The sequence below is a fragment of the Macaca mulatta genome, chromosome 1, assembly GCF_049350105.2.
Source record: "Macaca mulatta isolate MMU2019108-1 chromosome 1, T2T-MMU8v2.0, whole genome shotgun sequence".
NCBI classification, from domain to species: Eukaryota; Metazoa; Chordata; class Mammalia; order Primates; family Cercopithecidae; genus Macaca; species Macaca mulatta.
The window spans coordinates 155,408,215-155,434,002 of NC_133406.1; the positions used below are offsets into that span (position 1 = coordinate 155,408,215).

Genomic DNA, 25,788 nt, shown 5'->3' on the forward strand with positions numbered 1-25,788 from the left:
GAGATGGTGAGATATGGTTGGATTCTGAATATATTTTGAAGCAAGAGCTAAAGGAATCTGCCAGTGGACTATGAAAGGAGTAGGGCCTGAGCAGCTGAATGATGGAGCTCCTTCAAATGAGATTGAAATGACTCCATGTTTTTTCAGTGAGTTCCTTCTATTGGGTGTTGGTATTGTTAATACAGTAGTTATTAAAATGTCTTATAATGTCCTGTTAACGATTAGTACTAATGCTTCTGTACTTGGTGATGGTGCTCATAGAGTTACTACTAGAATAAGAAGGCCAGAAGACTTCGTATTTATCTAAGTAAAGTCCCACATAATAACTGTCTAGAAAATTCCAGATTATGTAGCTTTATATGTTGGGGGTCCCTGAAAAGAATTTAGTTTCCAGACCACAGATTGACTTTGATGGTTAGGATTTTATAAATACATCAATTTTTAGGTACTTTGGCATGATAAAGTTGTATTATGATTAATAATAGCAAGTCTTGATTCGAGGCTTACTCACCTGAGGACTTTGGTACAAAAATGCTCTTTTGCTCTTTTTCCTGACCAATTTTCATTTTGAATGCAATAAGGGCCACATTTGATAAACACTGAAATGCCACAAGTAACATTTCTTGATTGCATTCTGCCTCAGCCAGAAATGGACTTGTTAACTCAGGCAGAAATTGAATTATTGAGAAAATAGTGTATCAGAAGGAAGACTTTTGGGTGCTGAAAGTCTTTTATATTTTCGTCCAGGTGGTGGTTTCATAGGTGTTTACATATCAGGTTGCATCCTTAAGATTTGTGCCCTTTATATGGCATCCCTCTATTTTTTTAATGGGAAAGCTTGAGAAATAGACTTGGAAAATAAACAGAAACTAAGAGGGGCTAGGTCGTCAGAATGACAGCAATCAAGGCTGTGCTTGGTTACGACGCCGCTGTTGCTGTCACTGTCACTAAGCAGCCCCACGTTCTCCCCACTGGAGTGAGTTAGAAAACATCCTCAGTCTGCGTTATTCCTGACAGAGTTCCGGACAGAAGCATGAGTTTGTACTCCAGCTTCCAGAAGGCAGAGAGGAATTAGCTTGCATCCTTTCTTAGAACTTACATAGTAAGTAGATTCTATGACTGCAGAAGGAGATTTGGATGCTGAGCTGGCAAAACAGTGACACACACAACACTTTCCTAGTCTTCCATCTGAACCCTGTTGCTGCAAAATTGGAGTCTTTCTTACCCCGTCCCCCCAGTATATCCCAGCCATCAACAGGTCTGAGTGTTGTGTGTCTGAAACTGTATTGGAGTTTGTCACTGCTAACACACTAGTCCAAGCCACCACCATCCCTCAATCTCCTAGTTCTCTGCTATCACTCTCCCCTCTCCACACCCACGATCCAGTCTCTTCATGGAAGCTAATGTGAAAAAGATAAACTGCATCATTTCCTAGGCCTTCTCCCTTGTTGCCCAGCTCTAGCAACACTGGGGACCCTCATTCCTGTCTGAGGCTCTCTGCTCTTGCCATTGACCCTGTCTGGAAAGCTCTTTATCCAGATGTTAGTTAGGTAGCTCCTTTTTGTCATTCGCTTCTCTGCTCAAATGTCACTTCAAAGAGCCTGCTTCTGAACAGCCTGCTCTGAGAATAAGGGGAAGAAGCAGATGGAGATTTCTGTTTCTTGTAACAAATGCTATTAATAAACACTTATGGTACTATCTGACTAAACTGCAGATATTTATCACTTTGGTAAATGTTTACATTTAAACCAAATTTAAGAAAAATATTTGAAGAACTACACCCACATCCATTGTCACTTTTTGTCATATCACCTGGGCTTATTTTCATCAAGGCTTTATCATTATCGGAAATTATCTCATTTATTTGTTTATTCATTTATTGTCTACGTCCACTCTTCTAGAATGTAATCTCCATGGCAGCAGAGACTTTGTATATCTCGTTCATTGCCATATGCCTAGGGACTATAACATAGAAGCTGTTCAATTAATTGTTAATCAGCGAATGACTGTAACAAGACTTGAGAATGGTTGTCTTTTTGTTAGGAAAAGACTAAGTATTATAATCACAATGTCTACATAATTTTAAAAATATTCGCTCCTGAGTAATAAATTATTTGTGGTTAAGAGAGTAATGTTATTTCTTTTTAAAAAACGACTTGTCTTTTTTTTGTAGTTAAAATGGTCTTGGGAAAATTAGTGACTACAAGTATGTGGGTGGGTAAATTTGGGATGATTTTTTGTAGTATTTCTTTGCTGCAGAATGCAGTCTAAACGTTTCTGTGATATGTATATGAAAATGCACATCTCACCGTAACAAAGGAACATCTTTAAGAAATATTTTGTTAAAATGCATCATTTCTTTATAGAAATCATAAAGAGCAAAATATATCCTCTTAGTTTTGACCTGATTTACTTCATATACACTTTCTCTGGAACTGGAAAAAACTATTTTTCATTTTGTTAAAATATTTTCATAAAACTTGAATGAACCCTGTAAGTAGAACTCTTCCTTATTAGAAAAAATAGCAGAGAAACCACTTTGAGGGACAGGCACTACATTTAATGTTTTTATTTTCCTCAATGCCAAGTGTTTGTTTTAAGCAAGTGAGAAGATGCGTAAACATTGGCCTTGGGTTGGGTTAACTTCATTCTTATTTGTTTCATAAGGCCACTTGACATGCTTTTAAGTTATTTGGGTTAATCTTGCCTTTTTGCTTAATGGAGGTATAGATGTGGTAGAAACTTGGTGTTGCCCTCTATTTTCTATATACTTTGGAAATTCCACTCTTCAAAATAATTTTCCAAAGAGAGTTTAAAATTTCAGCTTCAGAAAAGTGCAATCCACATTAAATGAAGAAACAGGAAAGCCCCTCACATTCAAGACTTTTTTTGTGTGAAAGTTATGAAACAGCATGCCTGCAGCTCACATTTTTTTCACACATTGAACAGTGACCCCTTGTTCTTGACTTTTGTTCAAGAAACGAGATGCAGGTTGCCAGCCTGTTTGCGTCTGTTCTTGCCTTTTTTTCCCCCTGTGGCCATTGTAAAACCCACTCTTTAACCTAAGAGCAAGTTTGAAACCTTAGGTAAGTGAAAACCACTTGTCTCGGTTGGTAGATGAGAAATGTCAGAGCATAAAGTGCCATCTGTCGAAGGTTATAAATCTACATTTGATCTGCACTCTATATCAAACTCACCTATAAAGCCAAGGAAATATACATAAAAGAAGGCATACAGTGTCTTTTCCCTCAACATTTATGAACACTTTCAACTACATAGAAAAGTTGAAAATTTTATGGTGAATACCCATATATCTAGCATCCAGATTCTATAATTTATAAGCTTTTTGTTAATTTGCTTAATCACATATCTATCCATTATTTGTCATACTTTTTTGTACATTTCAAATTAAGTTGCAGGTATCAGGACATTTCACAGTAAGTGTCATTTTGGAAGCCAAAAAAAAAGATTCAATTGTTGGTGAACTTTGTGTGATTATAATTAACCTCTAAAAGATCTGTGGTATTAATTCATCACAAATCTTAGAATTCATCACTGTTACAAAGAACTAACATTGCTATTAATAGCCTCTAAAAAGTAATGGATATTTTGAGTATCTTGTAATTATTATTATTATTATTTTGAGTCCTGTTGTGTCACCCAGGCTGGAGTGTAGTGGTGTGATCTTGGCTCACTGCAACCTCTGCTTCCCGGGTTCAAGCAATTCTCCTGTCTCAGCCTCCCGAGTAGTTGGGATTACAGGCGCGTGCCACCACACCTGGCTAATTTTTGTATTTTTAGTAGAGCTGGAGTTTCACCATGTCGGCCAGACTGGTCTTGAACTCCTGACCTCAGGTATATCTTGTAATTCTTACCACATTACTTTTAGCTATCCTAGACTTCCATCATTCACAGACAACCTGCACAATTTCTACCATATTTAAATACCGTGTGTAATATTACTTTCTTATTTTCTTTAAAATTATTTTTTCAATTGAAAAAAATTGAAATGTAAAACTTCACACTGCTGCCATATGTGGAAAACCAGTATCAATTGTTATTAACGAGTTAAACAGTTTTTTCTATACACTAAAATGAATTCATAACTATTAAGATAATTAAGGTGTGAGCTCTATGTACTGTTACGTACACCTTAACATGCATACCACACTTTGGGAAATACTGAGTTATAATTTCTGCTATGGTCTGGATATGGTTGGTTTGTCCCCAGCGAATCTGTTGTCAAAATTTACTCCTCAGTGTGGTGTTTTGGGAGGTGAAAGTTGTTTGGGTAACAGGGCAGATTCCTCATGAATAGATTAATACCCTCCCTGGGAGGTGGAGTGAGTTCTCACTGTATTAGTTCCAATAGAGCCAGTTGTTAAAAATAGCCTAGCACCTCTTTGCACACTCTCCCTCCACCACCACCCCTTTCTCGCCATGTGACCTGTGCATATGCTGTCTCTCCTTCACCTTCTCCCATGAATGGAAGCAGCCAGCAGCGCTCACCCAATCTTCAACTTTCTGGCCACCAGAATCATGAGTCAAATAAACCTTTTTCCTTTATAAATTACTTAGCCTCAGGTATTCCTTTGTAGCAACACAAAATTGACTAAGATAATCTCCATCTTTTGTATCACAAATGTTGGGCACAAGAAAAGTCAAAGCTGCATTGAAAGTTGAACACATAGATAACACCAGTCTGTTTTCTTTTTAAGGGACAAAAGCACCTTGTCCAGGTAAGACACTGGACTAGCTCCCATCTGGAGCTGGCGATGGAGAGAGTGAAAGGTCTCCTAACGCAGGGTTGGGGAGGGTCTGTCTGCAGTCTGAGATTGTGTCCCAAATGGGGCCCATTCTTCATCAACCCTGTAGGTGCCACACTGGCAGGAACAGAGCCAAAGCCCAATTCTTACAGCCTGCATTTCTGCCTTGAGGACTTCTCAGTGCTGTTTCCCTGACCACATTTTTTTTTCTCATTTTGTTTCCTCTCACACTGTTAACCCTCTCCTACCAGCATATTTTCCCCTGAACTACCAACATAGGGTTGGTAGGAAATCAACAAAAACTTATCTTTCCTTCCTAAGATTAGAACCAGGGCATAGGAGCCAGACATAGAGATCAAAATACCAAATTTACTTTTGATAAAGATAAGCCGGAGAATATGGCCTGAGTCTATGGCCAAGTGGGCTTCTTCACACATCCTCTGTGATCTGATCATCCCCACCTAGTCACTGGTGGAGTTAATGAAAAAAGGCCTCTCCTGGCATGGGCAGAGCCTGTCAGCACCATAACAGTATGTATTACCAACAGGCTGGTGTGTGGTGAAAGAATGCAGAAGGCCCCTAGCCAAGCATGCTCAAGTTCTTCTCAATTCACTACTCAGATGAGTCATTCTTTGTGACTTGGGGAATAGTAAATGAGGGGTTTAAAGAGAAGCTGGAAGTGGTTCTCTCATGCTCTTTTACCTTGAGAAGCAGTGAAATCCCCTCCCTTTTATGGAAATGGTAAAAGTACAGGATGTTATCCTCTAAAAATGACCTCCTATTGTTTCCTCTTAATAAAGGACCAAATTGTCACAAGATAAACTTTGGGACCCTTCTGTAAATGGAGCAGGAAGTGGAAAAGCTGAACTGCACATAGGCAGTCAAAAAAAAAAAAAAAAACACACATAAAGATTTTCCAGGTAATCACTAGGCAATTGCTGCCATGGGGCACCCAGTTAATTTGCAAAGTGGCCAAAACAGCATATTCTCACCTCTCTTGGTAAATCCTTTCCCCTCAGGCCCCCATGGCCATGTGCCACCTCTGGCTGCCTTGGGCCTCAGATATCCCAATCAGTCTTGCCTTTCCTTCCTGTGCCCAACAAAAACTGTCTCCTCCTTCTCTACCTCCAGGGAAATCTTGCCTTCCATTTGGTTTTATAATCTTGCCTGGAAGAATGTGGTCTTATCACCTGATTCAAATACTAACGTGTTAATGATGGATAGGGTTTATTTGTACTTTATTTTAAAACGGAAGCATATTAAACTATGCCTAAGAAAGTGCTGGGGGTACTCCTTAGGTTCTCCTGGTTCTTTTTGCTAACTGTGGGGTCCCTTGATGCTCCTGCTACAGTTCCATGTTATGTTCACCTCTGAAAGACTGTTGGCTTTTGTATTAGCCATCTCAACTTCTCAGGTCTACTTTCATCCTCAGCCAGTAGGGAACAGTACTTAAGCCATTATCAGCCATATCCTTAATGCATTTAAACAGGGCCTAGGTCACAAGGGGGTTGTTGGGCTTCTGACAAATCACCTAGTGGAAATTCTATGAAAGTCAGAATTGCATATGTAAATTTTAAAAATATACATATGCATATGAAGGACTAACCAAAACAACTTTGAAAGAGAACAAAGTTGGAGGACCAACATTATCCAATTTGAAGGTGACTTATAAAGTGACAGTAATCAAGATGGTATAGTAATGGCATCAAAATAGACAATAGAATAATAGTTCAGAAATAGATTCATACATATATAGACAACTGATTTTTGATGAGACAATTCAGTGAAGAAAGAATAGTCTTTTCAACAAATGCCACAACAGTAGCATATTTCCATGAAAAAAATGCTTTAATCCACATCTCATACCATATGTGAAAATGAACTCAAAATACATCATAGACCTAAATGTAAAGCCTAAAAGTGTAAAACTTCTAGAAGAAAACCTTGGATTATGCACAGATTTCTCACCAAAGACATGACACATAAAAAAAATTTTTTTGATAAACTGAACTTCATCAAATTTACAAACGTCTGCCCTTTGAAAGACCCTGTTGAGAGAATAAGAAGATAAACCACAGATTGGAAGTATACATTTGCATATATCTGATAATGGCTGACATCCAGGATGTATAAAAAAATTCCAAAACCTCAATAATAATTTAAAAAACACTCCCCGTGCTCCCTGCAATGAGCAAAATACATGAACAAACACTTCATGAAAGAGTGTATATGAATAGCAAATAAAGACATGAAAATTAACAACTATCATTAGTCATTAGGAAATGCAAATTAAAACTACAAAAAGATAACACCGCAGAGCAATTAGAATGGCTGAATTTTAAAAGAGCGACCCTACGGGAAGAATGTGGAGGAAATGGGACTCTCATATACTGCAGGTGGGAATATAAAATGACACAACCACTTTGGAAAATATTTAGCAATATCTTAAAAAGTTAAAAATATACATACCACAGGATCCAGACATTCCATTCCTAGATATTTATCCAAAAGAAATGAATGCATATGTCTGTAAGGAAAACTTGTACAGAAATTATCATAGCAGACTAATTTGTAGTAGCAAGATACTCATTTGACAAAGGTCTAATATCCAGAATCTACAAGGAATTTAAACAGATTTACAAGAAAAAAAACCATCAAAAAGTAGGCAAAGGATACGAACAGACACTTCTCAAAAGAAGACATTTATGCAGCCGACAAACATATGAAAAAAAGCTCATCATCATCACTGATCGTCAGAGAAATGCAAATCAAAACCACAATGAGATACCATCTCACGCCAGTTGGAATAGTGATCATTAAAAAGTCAGGAAACAACAGATGCTGGAGAGGATGTGGAGAAATAGGAACACTTTTACACTGTTGGTGGGAATGTAAATTAGTTCAACCATTGTGGAAGACAGTGTAGCAATTCCTCAAGGATCTAGAACCAGAAATACCATTTGACCCAGCAATCCCATTACTGGGTATATACCCAAAGGATTATAAATCATTCTACTATAAAGATACATGCACGTGTATGTTTATTGCAGCACTATTCACAATAGTAAAGACTTGGAACCAACCCAAATGCCCATCAATGATAGACTGCACAAAGAAAATGTGGCACATATACACCATGGAATACTGTGCAGCCATAAAAAAGGATGAGTTCATGTCTTTGCAAGGAGATGAATGAAACTGGAAACCATCATTCTCAGAAAACTAACACAAGAACAGAAAACCAAACACCGCATATTCTCACTCATAAGTGGGAGTTGAATAATGAGAACACATGGACACAGGGAGGGGAGCATCACACACCAGGGGGCCGGGGGGCTAGGGGGGCTAGGGGAGGGATAGCATTAGGAGAAATACCTAATGTAGATGACGGGTTGATGGGTGCAGCAAACCACCATGACACGCGTATACCTATGTAACAAACCTGCATGTTCTGCACATGTATCCCAGGACTCAAAGTATAACAAAAAAGAAAAAGAAAGTATATTATCTGGATGCATCCATTTAAATTTAATGGGTATTAAATTTATTAAACATACCTACAAAATATAAGTAAGACATGAATTAAAAAAAAAAAAAGAACAGTGCCTGACACTGCAATAAGAAATGATAGCTATTACTATTAGGAGTGTGGCGTCTATTAACAGTTTCCACCAGTAAACACAACCATTGTCAAATAATAAAGATCTGTTATAAAAATATTCAAGCAACAGAGCTCTATTAAAAGTTTTATCTTTGCTTCAAAATAATCTGGAGTGAGGAGTATAGATTAAAGATTAGCCATGTACTGATCTTTATAAATGCTGGGGCTGGTAAAATCCCCTCTTTGCCTTTCACACTTCTCCCTTCTCCCATTCCATCCCTCAGAAGTAAACATAATGAACACATTGATGGCTACACTTCCAGACTTTTCTATACATATAGAGAAATGTGAATATTGGTACAAATACACATACACAGTTTTACACAAGTGGGGTCATATTGGATATATTGTTTTGCAACTTGATTTTTCCCTTGATAATTTGTAAACCTCCTTTCTTGTTAGAATGAAGAATGTTCCTTATCACAGCTGAAGAGTAGGTACTTACTTGTCTGATGAACATATTTTGCCATTTTCCTAGTAATGGGCATGTAGATCCCTTCCACACATTACAATTTTGTTCTGGTTAATATTTTCTCTCTCTTTTTTCTATTTCTTTTTTTTATCACTTGCTTCATTTTTCCTTTATCTATTTTCTCTCTTTAGTACTAGAAGTCAACACTTTTGTCAGCTTCTAGGTTAGCACTCCCCACCCACTGCTTCCTTGAATGCTCTGAAGACCAATGAATTCTTTATTCTATGAGCCCGACCTTTACAGGCCAAAAAAGAGAGAGAGAAATAGCCAAGTGAATTTCTACTACTGTCACATTTAAGTCACAGTGCAGGCTGCTTTTGCTTTCCTGAGAAAGTATGTCAAGTATTTTTTATATTCTTTTTTAAAAATTATTTTATTTAAAACATTATTTTTTTCTTGTTCTTTCTTTTCTTTTTCTTTGCCAGCAGAAAGTGAAGGAGACACACTTTCAAGTTTGCTTTTTAATTCACAAACTCAACATTTTTTCTTTTCTGTTTACTAAGTCACACAATTTCCTTGGAGGCAGACCTTTATGTGTCCCTTTATTAATGTTTTGTCTTTTATTTTCCATATAAAGTAGTAAACTAATAAAATCTTTATTAGAATTTCTCTCCAACTTTGGAATCTTTTTATGAGGTTGTAGGAGCCTGAATAATGGTCCCAAAGCCATCTGTGCCCTAATCCCTGGAACCTGTGAATGTTACCTTATGCGGCAAAAAGGAGTTGATAGATTTAATTAAGTTAAGGATTTTGAGATGGGGAGATTTTCCTGTATTATCTAGATGGAGCCTAAATGTGGTCACAGGAGTTCTTCTGAAAGGGAGGCAAAGGGAGATTTGACTAAAGAAGAGGAGAAGGCAGTGTGCAGGTGGAAGCAGAGATTAGAGTGATGCGGCTACGAGCCAACAAATGCCCACAGCCCCGCGAAGCTGGAGAAGGCAAGGAATGGGTTCTCTCTCTCCACTGGAGCCTCCAGAAGGAACTAGCCCTGCTGGTTTCAGACTTCTGGTCTCTAGAACTGTGAGAGAACAAATTTCTGTTGTTTTAAGGTACAGAGTTCATGGTAGTCTGTTAGGAAATGAATATAGAACTCTATTCACAATGTTCTGTAATTAATTTTGCTTTTTTTTTTTTTCAATTTGTTGCTTGTTATTGTTCTTGTTAATTGATTTTCTTCCCAGTAGTTTGCAGACTTCAAAACAAAGTTATATATTTAAAACTGGTGATAAACAATGAGTTTATAATAGCCTTTCATAATATAAGTAGGGGCTTGTTTAACTCCTCACCTCACCTGTTTTTGCCTTCCCCACTGGCACTCTAGCTGCACCAAACTCCTAGGACTTTGCTTTGATATGGTCCTGAATCTGCAGTCCCACTCACTAGAGGTGGTTTCTGCTATTTAGAGTTTTTTTTTTTTCTTTTTCACCTTTATCAGTTTTTAAGACATGTAGCACTTATTTCCTGTTTTCTGTTCTAGGTATTTGAGTACACAGCTTACTGTGTCTGCTGGATTGTATGTATTAAAGGCAGGGATTTACTATACACTATACTTCCTTATCATCTTTCCTGGAACAAAGTAGAAAGAAATAAACTATTTGGGAGGTAATTTCCCAAATAATGGCCCCAAAGAGATTCATGCCGTAATCCCTGGAACCTGTGAATGTTACCTTAAAGAGCAAAAAGGATTTGATAGATTTAATTAAGCTAAGGATATGGAGAGGGGCAGATTGTCCCGGATTATCTAGATGAGCCCTAAATTTAGTCACAAGGATTCTGCTGAAAGGGAGGCAAAGGGAGATTTGACTATAGAAGAGGAAAAGGCAGTGTGCAGATGGAAGGAGTTATTGACACATTATAGGTATAATAACTAATATTTACTGCGGATCTATGTTTCAGACACTGTACTATGCATTTTATATATTCTGTCTCAGTTTATCCTCACAAGAGCCATGTGAAGTGGTTTTCCAGTTATCCATTGCTACATAGTAAATTGTCCCAAAACCTGGTGACTTAAAATAATAATAGCATTGGCCAGGGGCGGTGGCTCACACCTATAATCCCAGCACTTTGGGAGGCTGAGGTGGGCAGATCACCTGAGGTCAGGAGTTCAATATCAACCTGCTCAACATGGTGAAAACCCGTCTCTCCTTAAAAAAAAAAAAACAGCCAGGTGTGGTGGCGGGCGCCTGTAATCCCAGCTCCTCAGAAGGCTGAGGCAGGAAAATCACTTGAACGCAGGAGGCAGAGGCAGCAATGAGCCGAGATCACACCACTGCACTCCAGCCTGGTTGACAGAGCAAGGCTCCATCTCGAATATAATAATAACAATAATAATAACAATAAATGACAGCATTTGCTTTGCTCACCAATCTGTGTTTGGACAGGTCGAGGCAGGGAAAGCTCATCTCCGCTCCGCTCAGCGTCAGCTGGGGTAGCTCGAAGGCTCAGGGTTGGAATCAGCTGAAGGTTCATTCACTGACATGCCTGGTGGCTGACACTGGCCATGGGCCGAAACCTTATTTGGAGCTGTTGACTGGAACACCTCCATTCTCTGTCTCCATGAGCTGCCTCACAATGGTGGCTGGGTTCCCAGGGTGAGTGCCCAGTGAGAGAGCGCCAGGTGGAAGCTGTCTCACCCTTGATGACCTGGCTTCAGGTGAGATGCAGCGTCATTTCCACGGCATTTTGTTCTTTGAGGCAATCACAAAGTGCCACCCAATTTCTAGAGGAGGGGAAATGGAGTCTGTCTCTTGATGGGATGTGGCAAGAACCTGTGGAATGGGAAATGTTGCTCCACTTTTGAGAATTCCTGCTGCTGCAGCAGAAGCTTGTCATGGTTAAATGATTAAAGCTTGTACGTGGCTGAGTGCTCAACATTCTGACTGCAAAGCCCAGACTATGATTCAGATATTTCTCTTACTATGTGACTTTTAAAACTGTTAATATCACATGATCAATTCCTTTTATAAACTCTAAACGAATTCTTATATGCACTCTTTATTATTTTTAAACAAAAATTTTTATTGATGCACATAGATGTACATAGTTTCAGGGTACATATGATCATTTAATACATTTACATAATTTGTAAAGATTAATCAGTGCATGTGGAATATCCATCACCTTAAATATTTGTCTTTATGCCCGAAACATTATTCTCTTCTAGCTATTTTGAAATCTACAATAGATTATTATTGACTATAGTCACCCCACTAATCTATTGAACACTAGGTCTTATTTTTTCTATCAAACCATATATTTGTACCCATCAATCAACTTTTCTTCACCCATACCACCCCCTCACCTTCCTGGACTCTGGTAACAACCAATCGATTCTCTATCTTCATGAGATCCACATTTTTAGCCCCCACAGATGAACTAGAACATGTGATGTTTTTCTGTGCTTGTTTTATTTCATTTAACATAACCTCAAGTTCCATCCAAGTTGATGTAAGTGGCAAGATTTCATTCTCTTTTATGGCTAAATAATATTCCACTGTGTGTACCACATTTTCTTTATCCAGTCATCTGTCAATAGGCACTTTGGTTGATTCCATGTTTTGGCTGTTGTGAACAGTGCTGCAATAAACATGGGAGTGCAGATGTCTCTTTGATATATTGATTTCCTTCCTTTTGAGTGTATACCCAGCAGTGGGATTGCTAGATCATATAGTGGTTCTATTTTTGGTCTTTTGAGGAACCTCCAAACTGTTCTCCATAGTGGTTGTACTAACTTACATTCCCACCAGCAGCGTATAAGAGTTCGTCTTTCTCTACCTCTTTGTCAGCATTCATTATTGCCTGTCTTTTTGATAAAAGTCACTCTAACTGGGGTGAAATGATATTTCATTGTGGTTTTGATTTGTATTATTCTGATGATTAGTGATGTTGAGCATTTTTTCATATACCTGTTGGATTTGTCTTCTTTTGAGAAATGCCTATTCAGATATTTTGCCCATTTTTTAATCCGATTGTTGTTTTGCTGTTCAGTAGTTTGAGCTCCTTATATATTCTGGTTATTAATCTTTTGTCAGATTGGTAATTTGCAAATATTTTCTCCCATTCTGTGGGTTGTCTCTTCACTTTGCTGACTGTTTTCTTTGCTGCGCAAAGCTTTTTAGCTTGATGTAATCCCATTTAGTCTATATTTACTTTGGTTGCCTGGAGTGCTGTTCATTTTTCCATAGGAGGACTATATATGAATTATTTTTCAAATGTGTATAGATACTGTTGTGCTGCATAACATACTAATTCATAGAGCATTTTTGAATTTTTGGTAGTTTTTTATCCAGGGAAAGGGAATAGCATTTTCAAGGAAGAAGAGGTGAGAGGGTATAGCATGTGTGGAAAACAGCATGGAGTGAAATGGCTAGAGCAGAAGTAGGGGAGAGCAAGGCTGTAAGAGATGAGTTTACAAGCAAGCAGGGCCATGCCACAGGAAGGCAAAGAGCTTAGACCCAATCCCCGAGGCAAGGAGGAGCCATTGAAACGTTGTAAGCAGGGAAGTGATGGAGTTCAGGCCTGATTCGTGTGTGTGCGTTTTTGAGGCAGTTTCACTCTTGTTGCCCAGGCTGGAGTGCAATAGCTGGATCTCGGCTCACTGCAATCTCTGCCTCCCGGGTTCAAGCGATTCTCCTGCCTCAGCCTCCCAAGTAGCTGGGATTACAGGCGCACGATACCAAGCCTGGTTAATTTTTGAATTTTTAGTAGAGACAGGGTTTGATGATGTTGGCCAGGCTGCTCTCAAACTCCTGACCTCGTAATCCACCCGCCTTAGCCTCCCAAAGTGCTGGGATTACAAGCGTGAGCCACCGCGCCTGGCCTCTGATTTTTAAATGACCACTTCGGCTTCAGTGTTGAGAATTTAAAAGCATAGGATTTGGAGTGATATGTAAATCTCAATTCACCCACTTACTGCATAATTTGAATTTGTTTAGAATATTTTATGCTCTTTCACTTTGTAGACACAGGTGATTTTCAATTCAGGAAAGGTTTTTCTTTTCTTTTGATATCTTTGGCTTTTTAATTTTCCTGGCATCTTATTAACAGTGCACAGATTTAAGTTCAAATCCTGGGTTCCAACTGAGAGTTGGGCACATCTGTTCTAGTAAGACAGAGTGCTCTCTAATCTGCCCAAGTTCATCGGGAGGGGCTTAGCTAATGGCATAACAAATAAAACCTGAAGTCTCAGTGGTTTAATATGATAAAGGGTTATCACCTGCTTGTGAAAAGTCTGATACAGAATGAGAAACTATTCTCTACTTTGTAAATTATGGCCTCTGGAACACATCGCAGGGGGAGATAAAGCTGGAAGGTTCCATGAGATGAGTTAAAGTCAGGCCTGGAGTGGCTTCTGTCACTTCCACCCACATCCTATTGGCTAGAATTCAGGCTCCAATCTGACTGCAAGGAGGCTGGCAAATGCAGAGGTGCACGGGGGATATTTGACCAGCACAAGTGGTTTCTGCCATCTTCCTCCTCATCCAGATTTTCTGTTACTCTCAATCAATTAAAATTGAGATTCTCATAGTGAACGGATGCAGTTTTTTTGTTTCAAATTCTGTCTACAGCGTATCATTTCTGAGGACTAGACGCCTCTCCAGTACTCCCTACTTACAGCCCAGGTGTTTTTCTGGAGTTTGCCCTCTCCTGATGCTAAGGTGCCTGTTAGAGAAATGCAGACAAAATTCCAACAGTCTTAAAAAATAAAGTGTACGATTGAGTAATGGCTACATGGTTCCCTGCTTGACATGGATGGGTTGAAAGGAACATACAAAGTGTCATCCTGCCTTTTAAACAGGTGGATGTCTTTTATATGACCATGTCTAATGTTTTTCCCTTATTTCTAAGTTTCAGACTTTAAGATCCATAACATTGTTTTTATTTTTTATTTTTTTCTACTCTCATCTGCTGAAGGGACCCACATAATTATTAAACTAAATTAATTAGCTACTAATACATGTAAATTATTTATCTAGTAGGGTAAGAGAATGGATATCTTGGTTAGCTGATTTTTTAGTAGGTACAAAGTTTCACCATGTTGGCCAGGCTAGTGTTGAACTCCTGACTTCAGGTGATCTGCCTGCCTTGACCACCCAAAGTGCTGGGATTACAGGCTTCAGCCACCAAGCCAGGCCAAGCTGACTGTTAATTAAACACTATCAGGAATTACAATGTAATAAAAATATACTACAATAAATATAATTAAACTTCCTTTGATAATTCAAAAGTCACCTCAGAATCCCAAAGCAGTTCAACATCTATGTAAAATATTTTAATATGTATTTTACATATTTTTAAGCACTTAGACTTTACAAAGTACTTCCATATGTTTATATCTTATTTAATCCTTATAATTCCATGCAGTGGGATTTATTATCCCCATTTGTTGAAGAAATGAATCAGAAACCCAACATTACAAAGCTCGAGACGAGCTGTCTTTATACTGATGACCATCAGTAATTATTGTCAGGCCTGCAGACATGACAATCTGGCAGAATTCTGACATGGATGGACCTTGAATTTGGTTATATACCTGATGATAATTCCTTAATAAAAAGTTGCTTGTCTTTTGTTGTCATAAGTGTTCATTACAGAACTAAAAAATAATGAAGTTCTAGCTATTGGTTGTTAGGATTCTGGATAATTGGGAGTTTATTCTGTTTTGTTTTGTTTTTGAGACAGTCTCATTCTGTCCTCCAAGCTGGAGTGCAGTGGCACAATCTCAGCTCACTGCAACCTCTGCCTCTCTGGTTCAAACGACTCTTGTGCCTCAGCCTCCTGAGTAGATGGGATTACCGGCACACACCACCATGCCTGGCTAATGTTTTTGTATTTTTAGTAGAGATGGGGTTTTGCCAAGTTGCCTGGGCTGGTCTTGGGGTTACTGGGGTGAGCGACCATGACTGGCCTCTGTTTTTTATTTGTTATATTTAGATCCATACAAACTTCATTATAAATGAACAACTAGTACCAATTTAATTGTTAATTTAGCTTTTTTACTAAGGCTGAAATAAAGTAGACACTTTCTTTTCTTTCTTTTTTTTTTTTTTTTTAGACAGAGTTTTGCTCTCATGGCCTAGGCTGGAGTGCAGCGGCACAATCTCGGCTCACTCCAACCTCCGCCTCCCTGGTTCAAGCGATTCTCCTGCCTCAGCTTCCTAAGTAGCTGGGATTACAGGCGCCCATCACCAGGCCCAGCTAATTTTCTGTATTTTTAGTAGAGACAGGGATTCACCATGTTGGGCAGCTGGTCTTGAACTCCTGACCTCAGGTGATCCACCTGCCTCGGCTTCCCAAAGTGCTGGGATTATAGCTGTGAGACACCGTTCCCGGCCAAAGCAGACACTTTCTGTATTTTAGATTTTACTTAGCATTATTTTCTAGAGTTTTTTTTTTTTCTCTAAAGGGAATTATTATTCTTAAAAATATGGTTCCTAAGAAGTACTGGAAAATGCATCTCTAGTTAACAGGGAAGAATGTGAAATCTTCTATTTTACATATTCCTTTTCCTTTTTAAGAAAAAAAGAATAAAAACATCTCAGAATTTCACATATACAGATGAGTTTGGGAAAGCTTATTTTCTGTCTTTAAGTTTGGAGCATTGGCATTGTAGAAAAACACAACCTATATTATCTGTCATATTCACCGTCTATGTTTTTTATGTCATATTTGTTAACAAGAAAGCATTCAAAAGCAATTACACAACTTTTAAAAATCCATCGTTTCCCAATAAGCTCCCAAGGCTGGTTTTGCTGGTGTGCAGGGTTCTGCTCTGACAGTGTGCGCTGTTTCACATTAGCCCGTGGCCCTCAGAGAGCTCATCAGCCATGGCAGGAGGAAATTCACCGCACAGGGGTTCATTGGCCCTTCACTAACATATTTAATTTCCGTTGTGAGGACCTTGCTTAGTTGCACAGATCTGTCCTGGCAATGGCAACCTAGCAACCCGGTGGAGCGGAACCGACCCTGGGCAGTGCTCCGAGGTAGAAGGGTGCAGGGAGACGTTAATTATTTACAGTGCTGGATTAGTGAAGCTGTGAAGAGCACCTAGGCCACCATCTACTGGAGTTAATTGCCTTTTCATCTGAAGTGCACACACACAATATGCTTATCTGAGGACCTGAAAATATGCTGGTTTAATTACCTGTTTCTTGGCGGATAAAAAGCAATTTGTAAAGCTGAATGATCATTAAATTTAATATAAATTAATCAAATATTAGAATGATCAATTTTCTGAGTAGCATTATCAGTTCTGCAAAAAAAAGAAAGCTGTTCAAATTTATTTAAAATTTATGTTAAATACTATGTCCAACACTTGTGGTCTCATATTAAAATGATCAAAGGCTAATATTAAACCAGGCATGGACAGTCACTGCTTAAGTTGCATTTGAGTCTGGGAAACATTCCTGTTATTAATAGTAGCAACAAAAAGTTAAAATCAGAGATTACTACATAGAACAAAGAGGAAACACTATAGTTTCTCTGGTGTGTGTGTGTGTGTGTGTGTGTGTGCGCGCGCGCGTGTGTGTGTCTGCACCTGTGACCAAGCAAGAAAAGGCAACAACATTCATTAAGCCAACTATGTTCCAGGTGCTTTAAATACATTGTCTTTGTGCTAGGTATTATTATTATCCCCACTTACAGACAAGGCATCTGAGACTTATGGGATAGTGCAGTTTGCCCAAGGTGATGAAGCTGGGATTTGGATTCGGGTCTGCCAGGACCTGAAGACCCCTGTCTTTTCACTACACTGTAGGCCAGACCAAATGACTTAAGGTCCGAAGAAGATCAGATTGGCTCACAGTGGGTGGTAGGGGAAAGGGTTGGAGCTGTGGGGATTGGAAGCAAGCACACCGGTTAACTCCACTTTCATTCACACCTGATATTCCTACATCTTCAGTGCAGGTGGTTAGCATCTTCACTTGAGCCTCAGCTGTGTTCTTTACTGGGATTCAGCATGCCTGGCCTTGTCTGCCAAATGGAAGGTCTGGGCCAAACAAAAGGACCTTAGCTTAAGGGGTTGAGGAGCCTCGGAGAGAACTCATCCCAGAGAAGGAAGAGACATCACTATGATTTTGTCTGTTTCAAAGTCTTAGTGTCAAAGAGAGGTATCATGAATAATTAAATCACGCTGAGTGGTCTGAGATGAATCCTATCATCTTCTGTCCTTTCCTCTTTCCTTCCATAGGTACCAGACCTGCATGAGCTCTGAAGGCTCTCCCTTGCTTCTTGCACCTCTGCTTCTGCCTTGGTGTTTGCTTCTTGGTGAACTTGAACTAACCCAGAAGCACTGTCCCAGCACCTTCCCCCATGTTACAGGCCATTAGGCAGCTCTAGCATTTTTGAGAGAATGGAGCCCTGAGTGCCTGGTGGTTGTGGTCTTGAACATGTATGACTCTACCTTCATCCCAGGGGCCACTGGACACACTTGGGGGCACTCTGCAGAAGGCTAGGCTACCTGAGAAGCAAGTGGGGCAAGGTCCCATGAAACCTGGGCTATGGCTGCTTATGTGACTGCATGGTGGACACAGGTGATGAGACTCAGGAAAACCGAGGTTATAAACACACAATGAAAATACCACACCAGGTCTGGGTGTGGTAGCTCAAGCCTGTAATCCCAGCACTTTGGGAAGCCAAGGCAGGTGGATCACTTGAGGTCAGGAGTTCAAGATCTGCCTGGCCAACATGTGAAACCCTGTCTCTACTAAAAATACAAAAATTAGCTGGGCATAGTGGCACATGCCTGTAATACCAGCTACTCAGGAGGCTGTGGCAGGAGAATCACCTGGGAGGTGGAGGTTGCAGTGAGCCGACATCGCGCCATTGCACTCCAGCCTGGGTGACGGAGCAAGACTCCATCTCAAAAAAAAAGAAAAAAAGAAAAAAAAAATCACACTGAACGGATAACAACTGCTATCATAACCATAAGGAGCCCCATGTTAATTTCTATAGCAAGAATGTTACAACCATTTTGTATTTGTAAATTAGGCAAAACATATTTGCTGCTTGCCATATGGTAGCCACTATACTAAGCTTTTTATTTGCTAACCCTAAGGCAGACACTTATTCAATATCCATTACTCCAGTCCTTTACTCTAACAACACCCTGCTTTTATTTGAGACAACAATGTGCTCAGCCTCTGGTCATGGTTTATGACACTCAGTCATGACCCTCCTGTTCTCTGTAGTCCCAGCTTCTTTTCACGAAGGGAGGGAGACTGGGTTATGGAACACACTTCTAGAAGACTACAGGTGAAACCCCTCATGCCTTTCAGGACTTTGCTCAAGTGTCACCTTCCCTTACCATCCTGTTTAAAATGATAGGCCCTGGCACATAGAAGGCACTCAATATATTTTTTTAAAGTCAGGTGTGGTGGCGTGTGTCTGTAGTCCTAGCTACTCAGGAGGCTAAGGCAAGAGGATTGCTTAAGCCCAACAGCTTGAGGCTGCAGTGAGCTATGATTGCACCACTGTACTCCAGCCTGTGCAACTGAGTGAGACCCTGTCTCTAAAGACAAACCAACCATTTTTTAGAGTGAACTCATGAAAATAAAATTAGAAAAATCTCTGGAGAAGGTACTGAACAGCAAGCACAGATGCCCAGGGAGAGGAAGATGCCTGGCATGTTTGGTGAACAGGAGGCCAGCATGACTGGGATGGGGTGATGGAGGGGAGAGGAAGGAGGGATGGGACCAGGTGACAATGGAGGGCCTGCCTGCACAAGGGTTTGCAGGGCACAGAGAGGCACTGGGATCATACTCTGAGTGATCATACTATGAGGCTGAGGAAGGACTCTGTGCAGAAGGATGACAGCATCTGACAGCATCAATTTAAAATTACCATCTGGTTGTGGCTGAAAGAGACTGAAAATGACAACACAGAAGCAGGGAGAACAGGAGGCTGCTGCAAAATCCAAGTTGGTGATGATGCAGCTTAGACCATGGTGGTAGCAGTGAGGGAGAAGAGAAGTGATCAGGTTTCGCATGCATACTGAACGTGTAGTCAACAGGACTTGCGGACAGATTGGATGTGGATTGTGAAAGAAAGGAGATGAAGGATGACCTTAAGGCTTTTGCCCCAAGCAGCATCATGGCTGGGAGGACTGCTAGAGGAATGGCTTTTGGAGGGAAACATCAAGCACTCAATTTTGGACACGTTTAAGTTTGAGATGCCTATTAAACATCCAAGTGGAGATACAAAAGGTCAAACAGATACACATCTCTTGATTTTAGACAGAAGGTCAGGTCACAGAGGTATTATTTAAAGCCTTGAGAGTGGATGAATGCACCTAGAAAGTGAGTGCAGAAAAAAGAAAGAATAAAAGAAGTTCAAGTGTAAGGATAAGCCCCGGGAAACTTCAATCATGATGACAATAATATGTGCCAGGCACAGGCCCCTTATCTGCAGGTGCTCATTTGCCCCTTACGTAAATGCTGCAAGGTAAGTTCTCTCAACCTGACTTGATGGAAGGGGAATCTGTTTCACAGAGCTGGGTCATCTGTTCAATGGCACACAGGTGGTTAAGAGCTAAAACCTACCCGACAAAGTTTTCTTTCCTCTAGCAATCTAACTGATAAACCTTGGTATTATCCTTTGTCTTCCCTTCCCAATCCAACCAGCCTTTCATTTCTACTTTCACATTAAGCTTTAGTACAGGGCATCCTAATCCTTTGCCCTGAACAATTCATCCTGCCTCCATTATAATAGGATTTCTTGCCATGAGACTCTTCCCCGCTCTAGTTCATTCCTTGTTTCCTAAAAATAAAGCTGTTCGGGTCAACTTCCTGTTTAGTCCTTCTATTCATTCCTCATAAATTCTAATCCAGCTCCTTAGCTTGGTAAACAGGAGTCTTCACAATCTGGCTCCAAGTTCTTCTGTGTCTCAGTTTCACATACTGTTTTTGCTTTTTGGTGCCTATGCTAGGCTTGACCAGCATAGGCAGAAAAAAGCAACTGCAGTACATGATGTTAGGCACCTGATGGTGTGCCCTGTGTCTTGTTCCACAACTCAGAGGAAAGCTTTCTGCTTGTCACCATGAAGTATGATGTTTGGTGTAGTATTGTTTTACACACCCTTCATCAGATTACAGGAATTCTTTCTGTAGATGCTAAGAATGTATTGTTATTATCATGAATGGATGTCAACTTTTATAAAATGTTTTTCTACATCAGCTTGGCATCATAATTTCTCTCTTTTGATTAATCACTGATTTATTTTCTACTCTTAAATTAACCTTACCTTCCTTGGATAAACTCAACTTGGTCTTCATGTGTTAACCTCTTTAAAATATATATATATATATATATATATATATTTTTTTTTTTTTCTGGATTTGATTTGCTAATATTTTGTTTAGCACACGGCCCTACAGTTTGTGCAGTGACCCAGGGGAAGCACTTGTTTTGGAAAGGTGGCCAAAAGCAAGCTGATAAGTAGGAGCAGTTTGATTTCCCCTTCTGCCTGGGATGAGGACCTCTGCGTGGATGGCAAGGATTGGGATGGAGGGGACATCCAAAGTTCTCTATTATTATAGGAAAATACAAATTTTGTTATTGAAAACATTCATTAAAAAAAGAACACTTTCATATTCAGTACAAAATTCGGCACATATTTGGTACAAAAACTGAAATAGATCTCATTGTTAAAATTCAAAAATTTTAATAGCAGGGAAATAAAAGTATATAAATAAGCCTCTCTCTCTCTACACACACACACACACACACACACACACATATATATATGTTCAGCTTGCCAGTTCACCTGACATAAAAAAACAAATAGAGAGAAAAAGTCCCCAAAACACCCCTTCAGGAAGCTTTTTTACATCACATCCAAGTATGACCCCTTCTCTGTGACTTTGATTAGGCCAAGGTTGATAAGAACGGTCTTTTCCAGTTCCAGATAACTCTCATAGTCCATTTTTAATTCAGCCTCCATTTGTTCTTTTGACTTCTGATATATTTTCTAGGGGGGGAAGAAAAACAAGACATCCCTATAAAACACTGATATCTAAAAATACCAAAGGATGAGAAGGGGCTGTTTGTGAATAGTTGACCTGGCTGCTGTTTTCTGGAAAGGATTGGATGGAGGGCAGGAAGGCAGGAGGGCAGGTGGGTGGGAGGCAGTCAGATGTGCTGGGAAAGGAGGGAGTGGAGGGAAACATGGTCCCCAACCACTCTCTCTCTCTCTCAAAAACAAATCCCTTTTTCCAGACTTCTTCCCTTGTTTCCCTTATGTAGACTGGAGGGTGACTAATAGCCTAGAGGTTGCAGAATTCTTTTGAGATCCCCCTCTTCTGAGCCCCATATGAAGGGCATAGCTTGTGGATCACACGGCAATGACTACTCTTCCCAGGCTGAGTCTCCAGCTGAAATTCCAGTTAGGAAAATTCCCATTTCATATGCGATTAGAGCAGTGATTATTATTATCCTTTGAGGAGGGAGCTGTATCCAGATTATATGTTTACAAAGAGATGGATGTATGATTTTCCTGAAATCTGTGTTGAACTGTACAGCCTCATCCTGGCACCTGCTGAGCACTCATACAGGCCAGCCTTGCTGGATGAACATGCGAACACTTTCTATGTGCCAGTCATTGGCTAAGTGCTGTAAATATTTTAACTCATTTAATCCCCATTGCAATCTTCTGAGGTTGTTACTGTTTCCATTTTCCCCTTTATCAGCCATTGCTTAGAAGGAGACATTTCTGACTAACATTAGTTGTTTTTACTTAGTGACTTTTTTCTTGTTCTAAATGTAACAGAGGAACCCTTTCAAATTCATTCACATATCTACAATCTATTAATAGTTCCAGCGAAAATTTGAGAAGTGGTGGCTTTACTTAAAAGAGGGCACCATATCAAATGGAAATGAAGTAACAAGAAGTTGGGAACGTTTTGGAAATTGAAAAGTATAATACAATTTAAGGGATTATTATTATAATATTCAGGTGTTTAAAAAGTATTTCACATGCAAATTATTTTTGGATTATCCACAATTCTACTTGCTCCCATTGATGTAGATAATTAGGAGCTGTTGCTATGGTATTTAAACACTCATAATAGTCATGGATAATTGCTGGAGAAGGGGAAGGGTGGCAGATTATCTCCAATAATAGAATCTCAACAAACTAACATTTGTTAAGTGTGCAAAAGAACAAAACTAAGATCAATTTGTAGCAGTGGAATGGAAAGAAAGGTTAATAAATTGGCATTCTTTTACACTTTATCTCCAAACATGTTTTTGAAATGAGATCCTCTGCTTTTATTGCACTAATTAGTATCTATCAATAAGTGATAATGGTAATCTATTTGCTAATGCAGCACATTACAATATTTCCACATGCTAATGCTTTTCTTTTCTTTTCTTTTGAGACAGAGTTTCGCTCTTGTTGCCCAGGATGGAGTGTAATGGCAAAATCTCGGCTTACTGCAACCTCGCCTCCCAGTTCAAGAGACTCTCCTGCCTCAGCCTCCCGAGTAGCTGGGATTACAGATATGCGCCACCATGCCAGGCTTATTTTGTATTTTTAGTAGAGACAGGGTTTCTCCATGTGGGTCAGGCTGGTCTCGAACTCCTGACCTCAGGTGATCCACCCACCTCAGCCTCCCAAAGTGCTGGGATTACAGGCGTGAGCCACTGTGCCCGGCACCACATGCTAATGCTTTTGAGACTGAGGGCCTCATGTGAGTAACTGTGTTTGAGGATGTATGTATTTGGCTATACGGAACCTACAGATGGGATCAATGATGAAATGTTGGTAACAAAAGAGCAAAGGAGAGAAAGAGCAAGAGGGAAACAGAAATTGAGACTGAGGTGATCTCAAGTGAGAAAGACAGAAAAGCCTAATTCACAGAATGTTTAAAAGCCCAAAATTCCAGTGGGCAAGGGAAGACCAGCAGAGTCACAGATTTCCTATCAAACAGGGAGAAGCTGAGAAAGAGGGGCACGGGGTGCTTTAGAGCTTAGGTTCTTTTTTGACAGAGTTTAGGATGGATGTGCCCTGTACCAATCTCCTCTATTTCAAGTTTCATAGCTTCAGCATATTATATACAGTAAAATTCACCTCTCCCTCCACCCCCTCATATCTATCTATCTATCTATCTATCTATCTATCTATCTATCTATCTATCTATCTATCTAATCTATTTATTATTATAATAGCTCTATTTACTGAAAGTCTATTTGTCACATTCTTTAACTGACAGCCTTACAGTAATCTTGGTTACTAGTATTCCCATTTTCAAGATAAGAGACCTGAAGCTCAGCAAAGATGACAGCCTTGCTCTAAATCTCACAGCTAGTAAGTGGCAGAGTTGGGATTTGAGCCCACGTGTCTTGATTCCATATTCAACTCCTTTTGCACCACCTTCTTTAATGCATTATTCACCAGATATTAAAATTCTATAATGAAAGCATTCAAATTTTGCATTAATGTACCTGTACTAAAGGACTTTGAAATTATAGAAAATTTCAGAAACTTAAATTGGACAGAATCTCACTAGTTGTCTAACTGGCAGTGAGGTAGGAAATCAAAGTAATGCACTTGACTCTCATGAGAACAAGAGAAGAATGTGAAAAAGTATAACTTTTCTACGGAAACTGTGGATTAAGCCAAACAAATATATTTCCACTGGTGTTCAAGGAAAACATCTTTCATTTCTGAAATTTAACTTACAACTTTTTTCTTCGCCATTTCTTGTTCCATTTCTTTCTTTTCTTGCTCACGAATTTTTTTGCGCTGTTCTACGTATTCCAGATGCTTGACTTCTCTTTCAAAGTAGTGGTTAATACTTGTCATCTGTTAGAAACAGATGCCTGTGAGAGGGTGACATGCAGGAAGCCCCCATGACCTTTACAAGGCTCTGTTAGAATTTCTGCTGCTTGTAATTAGGTAGACGACCTACCTAATTTACCTCCCTAATCTACTTGATCATTATCTAATGATCATCTACCTAATTATTATGTAGATATCTATTTTGTGATACTTTAAATCTCTTGGGTGAATATAATTTGGAAATTGTACTCACAGGTCTACTACCTGAGGAGCTGGCACAATTCAGGGGCTACTGTGCTAACGTTTAGGGCTCTGTGACTTGGAGGTTTCCAAAGTAGGGCTGGAAGGAGAGAGCTGCAATTCAGGGGTTGCTTTTCCCCCCATTTCTTCCTTCTTCCTTCTACATCTGAGGGAAGTTTCATATCATCAATCAAACTTAGAAAACCCAGATGAGGATCTCAATGTAGATCCTAGAGGGACTGGAAGCAGAGCTGAGCTCCTGGTCCCTGGAGGGCTTCACGTATTGGCATAGAATAGAAGCAGGAAAGTCAGCAGAGACCTCGGGGAAGGCAACCAGGGGAGAGACAGCCTTTTGCCTGCCGGTAACTAGGCCGATGTTTGGACTTGCAGCAGGCTGAAATCTGTATGTTTAATGTTCATTGTATATACATTTATATATTTCTATTCATTGATCTTTTTAAAGCCTCATTGTTAACATTGTTTGAAACACTTGGGTGGTGGGTACAGGGTGGGGGGTGTAGAACACTGCCAGTTCAGCTGTGCTGCCTGCTATATTCCAACTTGGGTTGGGAACCGGTGGGGATGGGTGATGGAGAGATGCATGAACATGTCAACTGGGCCCTCAGGGAAGGGTATCACTGAAACTGAAATCCGCATCCCACACTTCGGTTACAATAGGAAAAGTGACATTTTCTGATTATGAATCCCCAAGTCATTATTCTCTCAGAGTCTGGACTTCATTTACTTGGTTTCCTTCTGATGTCATGTTTGGGGCTTTTTTTAAAGCTTCAAACTATTAACTCATACAACAGAAATACATCCTCTTATTTACTGTATGAGTCTTTTGTTCCCTTACAGAGGAAAAATGCTG

At 39.7% G+C, this 25,788-nt stretch overlaps 1 protein-coding gene across 4 annotated transcripts in view; it reads right to left on the reverse strand.

Annotated features, from left to right (window-relative positions):
• Positions 1–21,540: 21,540 nt before the first annotated feature.
• Positions 21,541–25,788, reverse strand: part of DNAI3 (dynein axonemal intermediate chain 3) — a 142,214-nt gene continuing 137,966 nt past the window's right edge. For 3 of the 4 annotated variants that reach the window (XM_015144182.3, XM_077953440.1, XM_077953453.1), the window contains 2 exons: positions 24,579–24,701; positions 21,541–21,866 (listed from right to left, as the gene is read on the reverse strand). In XM_015144182.3, the coding sequence (XP_014999668.3) occupies positions 21,723–21,866; positions 24,579–24,701 (267 nt within the window). In that variant the 3' untranslated portion in view covers positions 21,541–21,722. The remainder of the gene's footprint in view (positions 21,867–24,578; positions 24,702–25,788) is intronic. The other variant, XM_077953449.1, reaches the window with a different exon arrangement.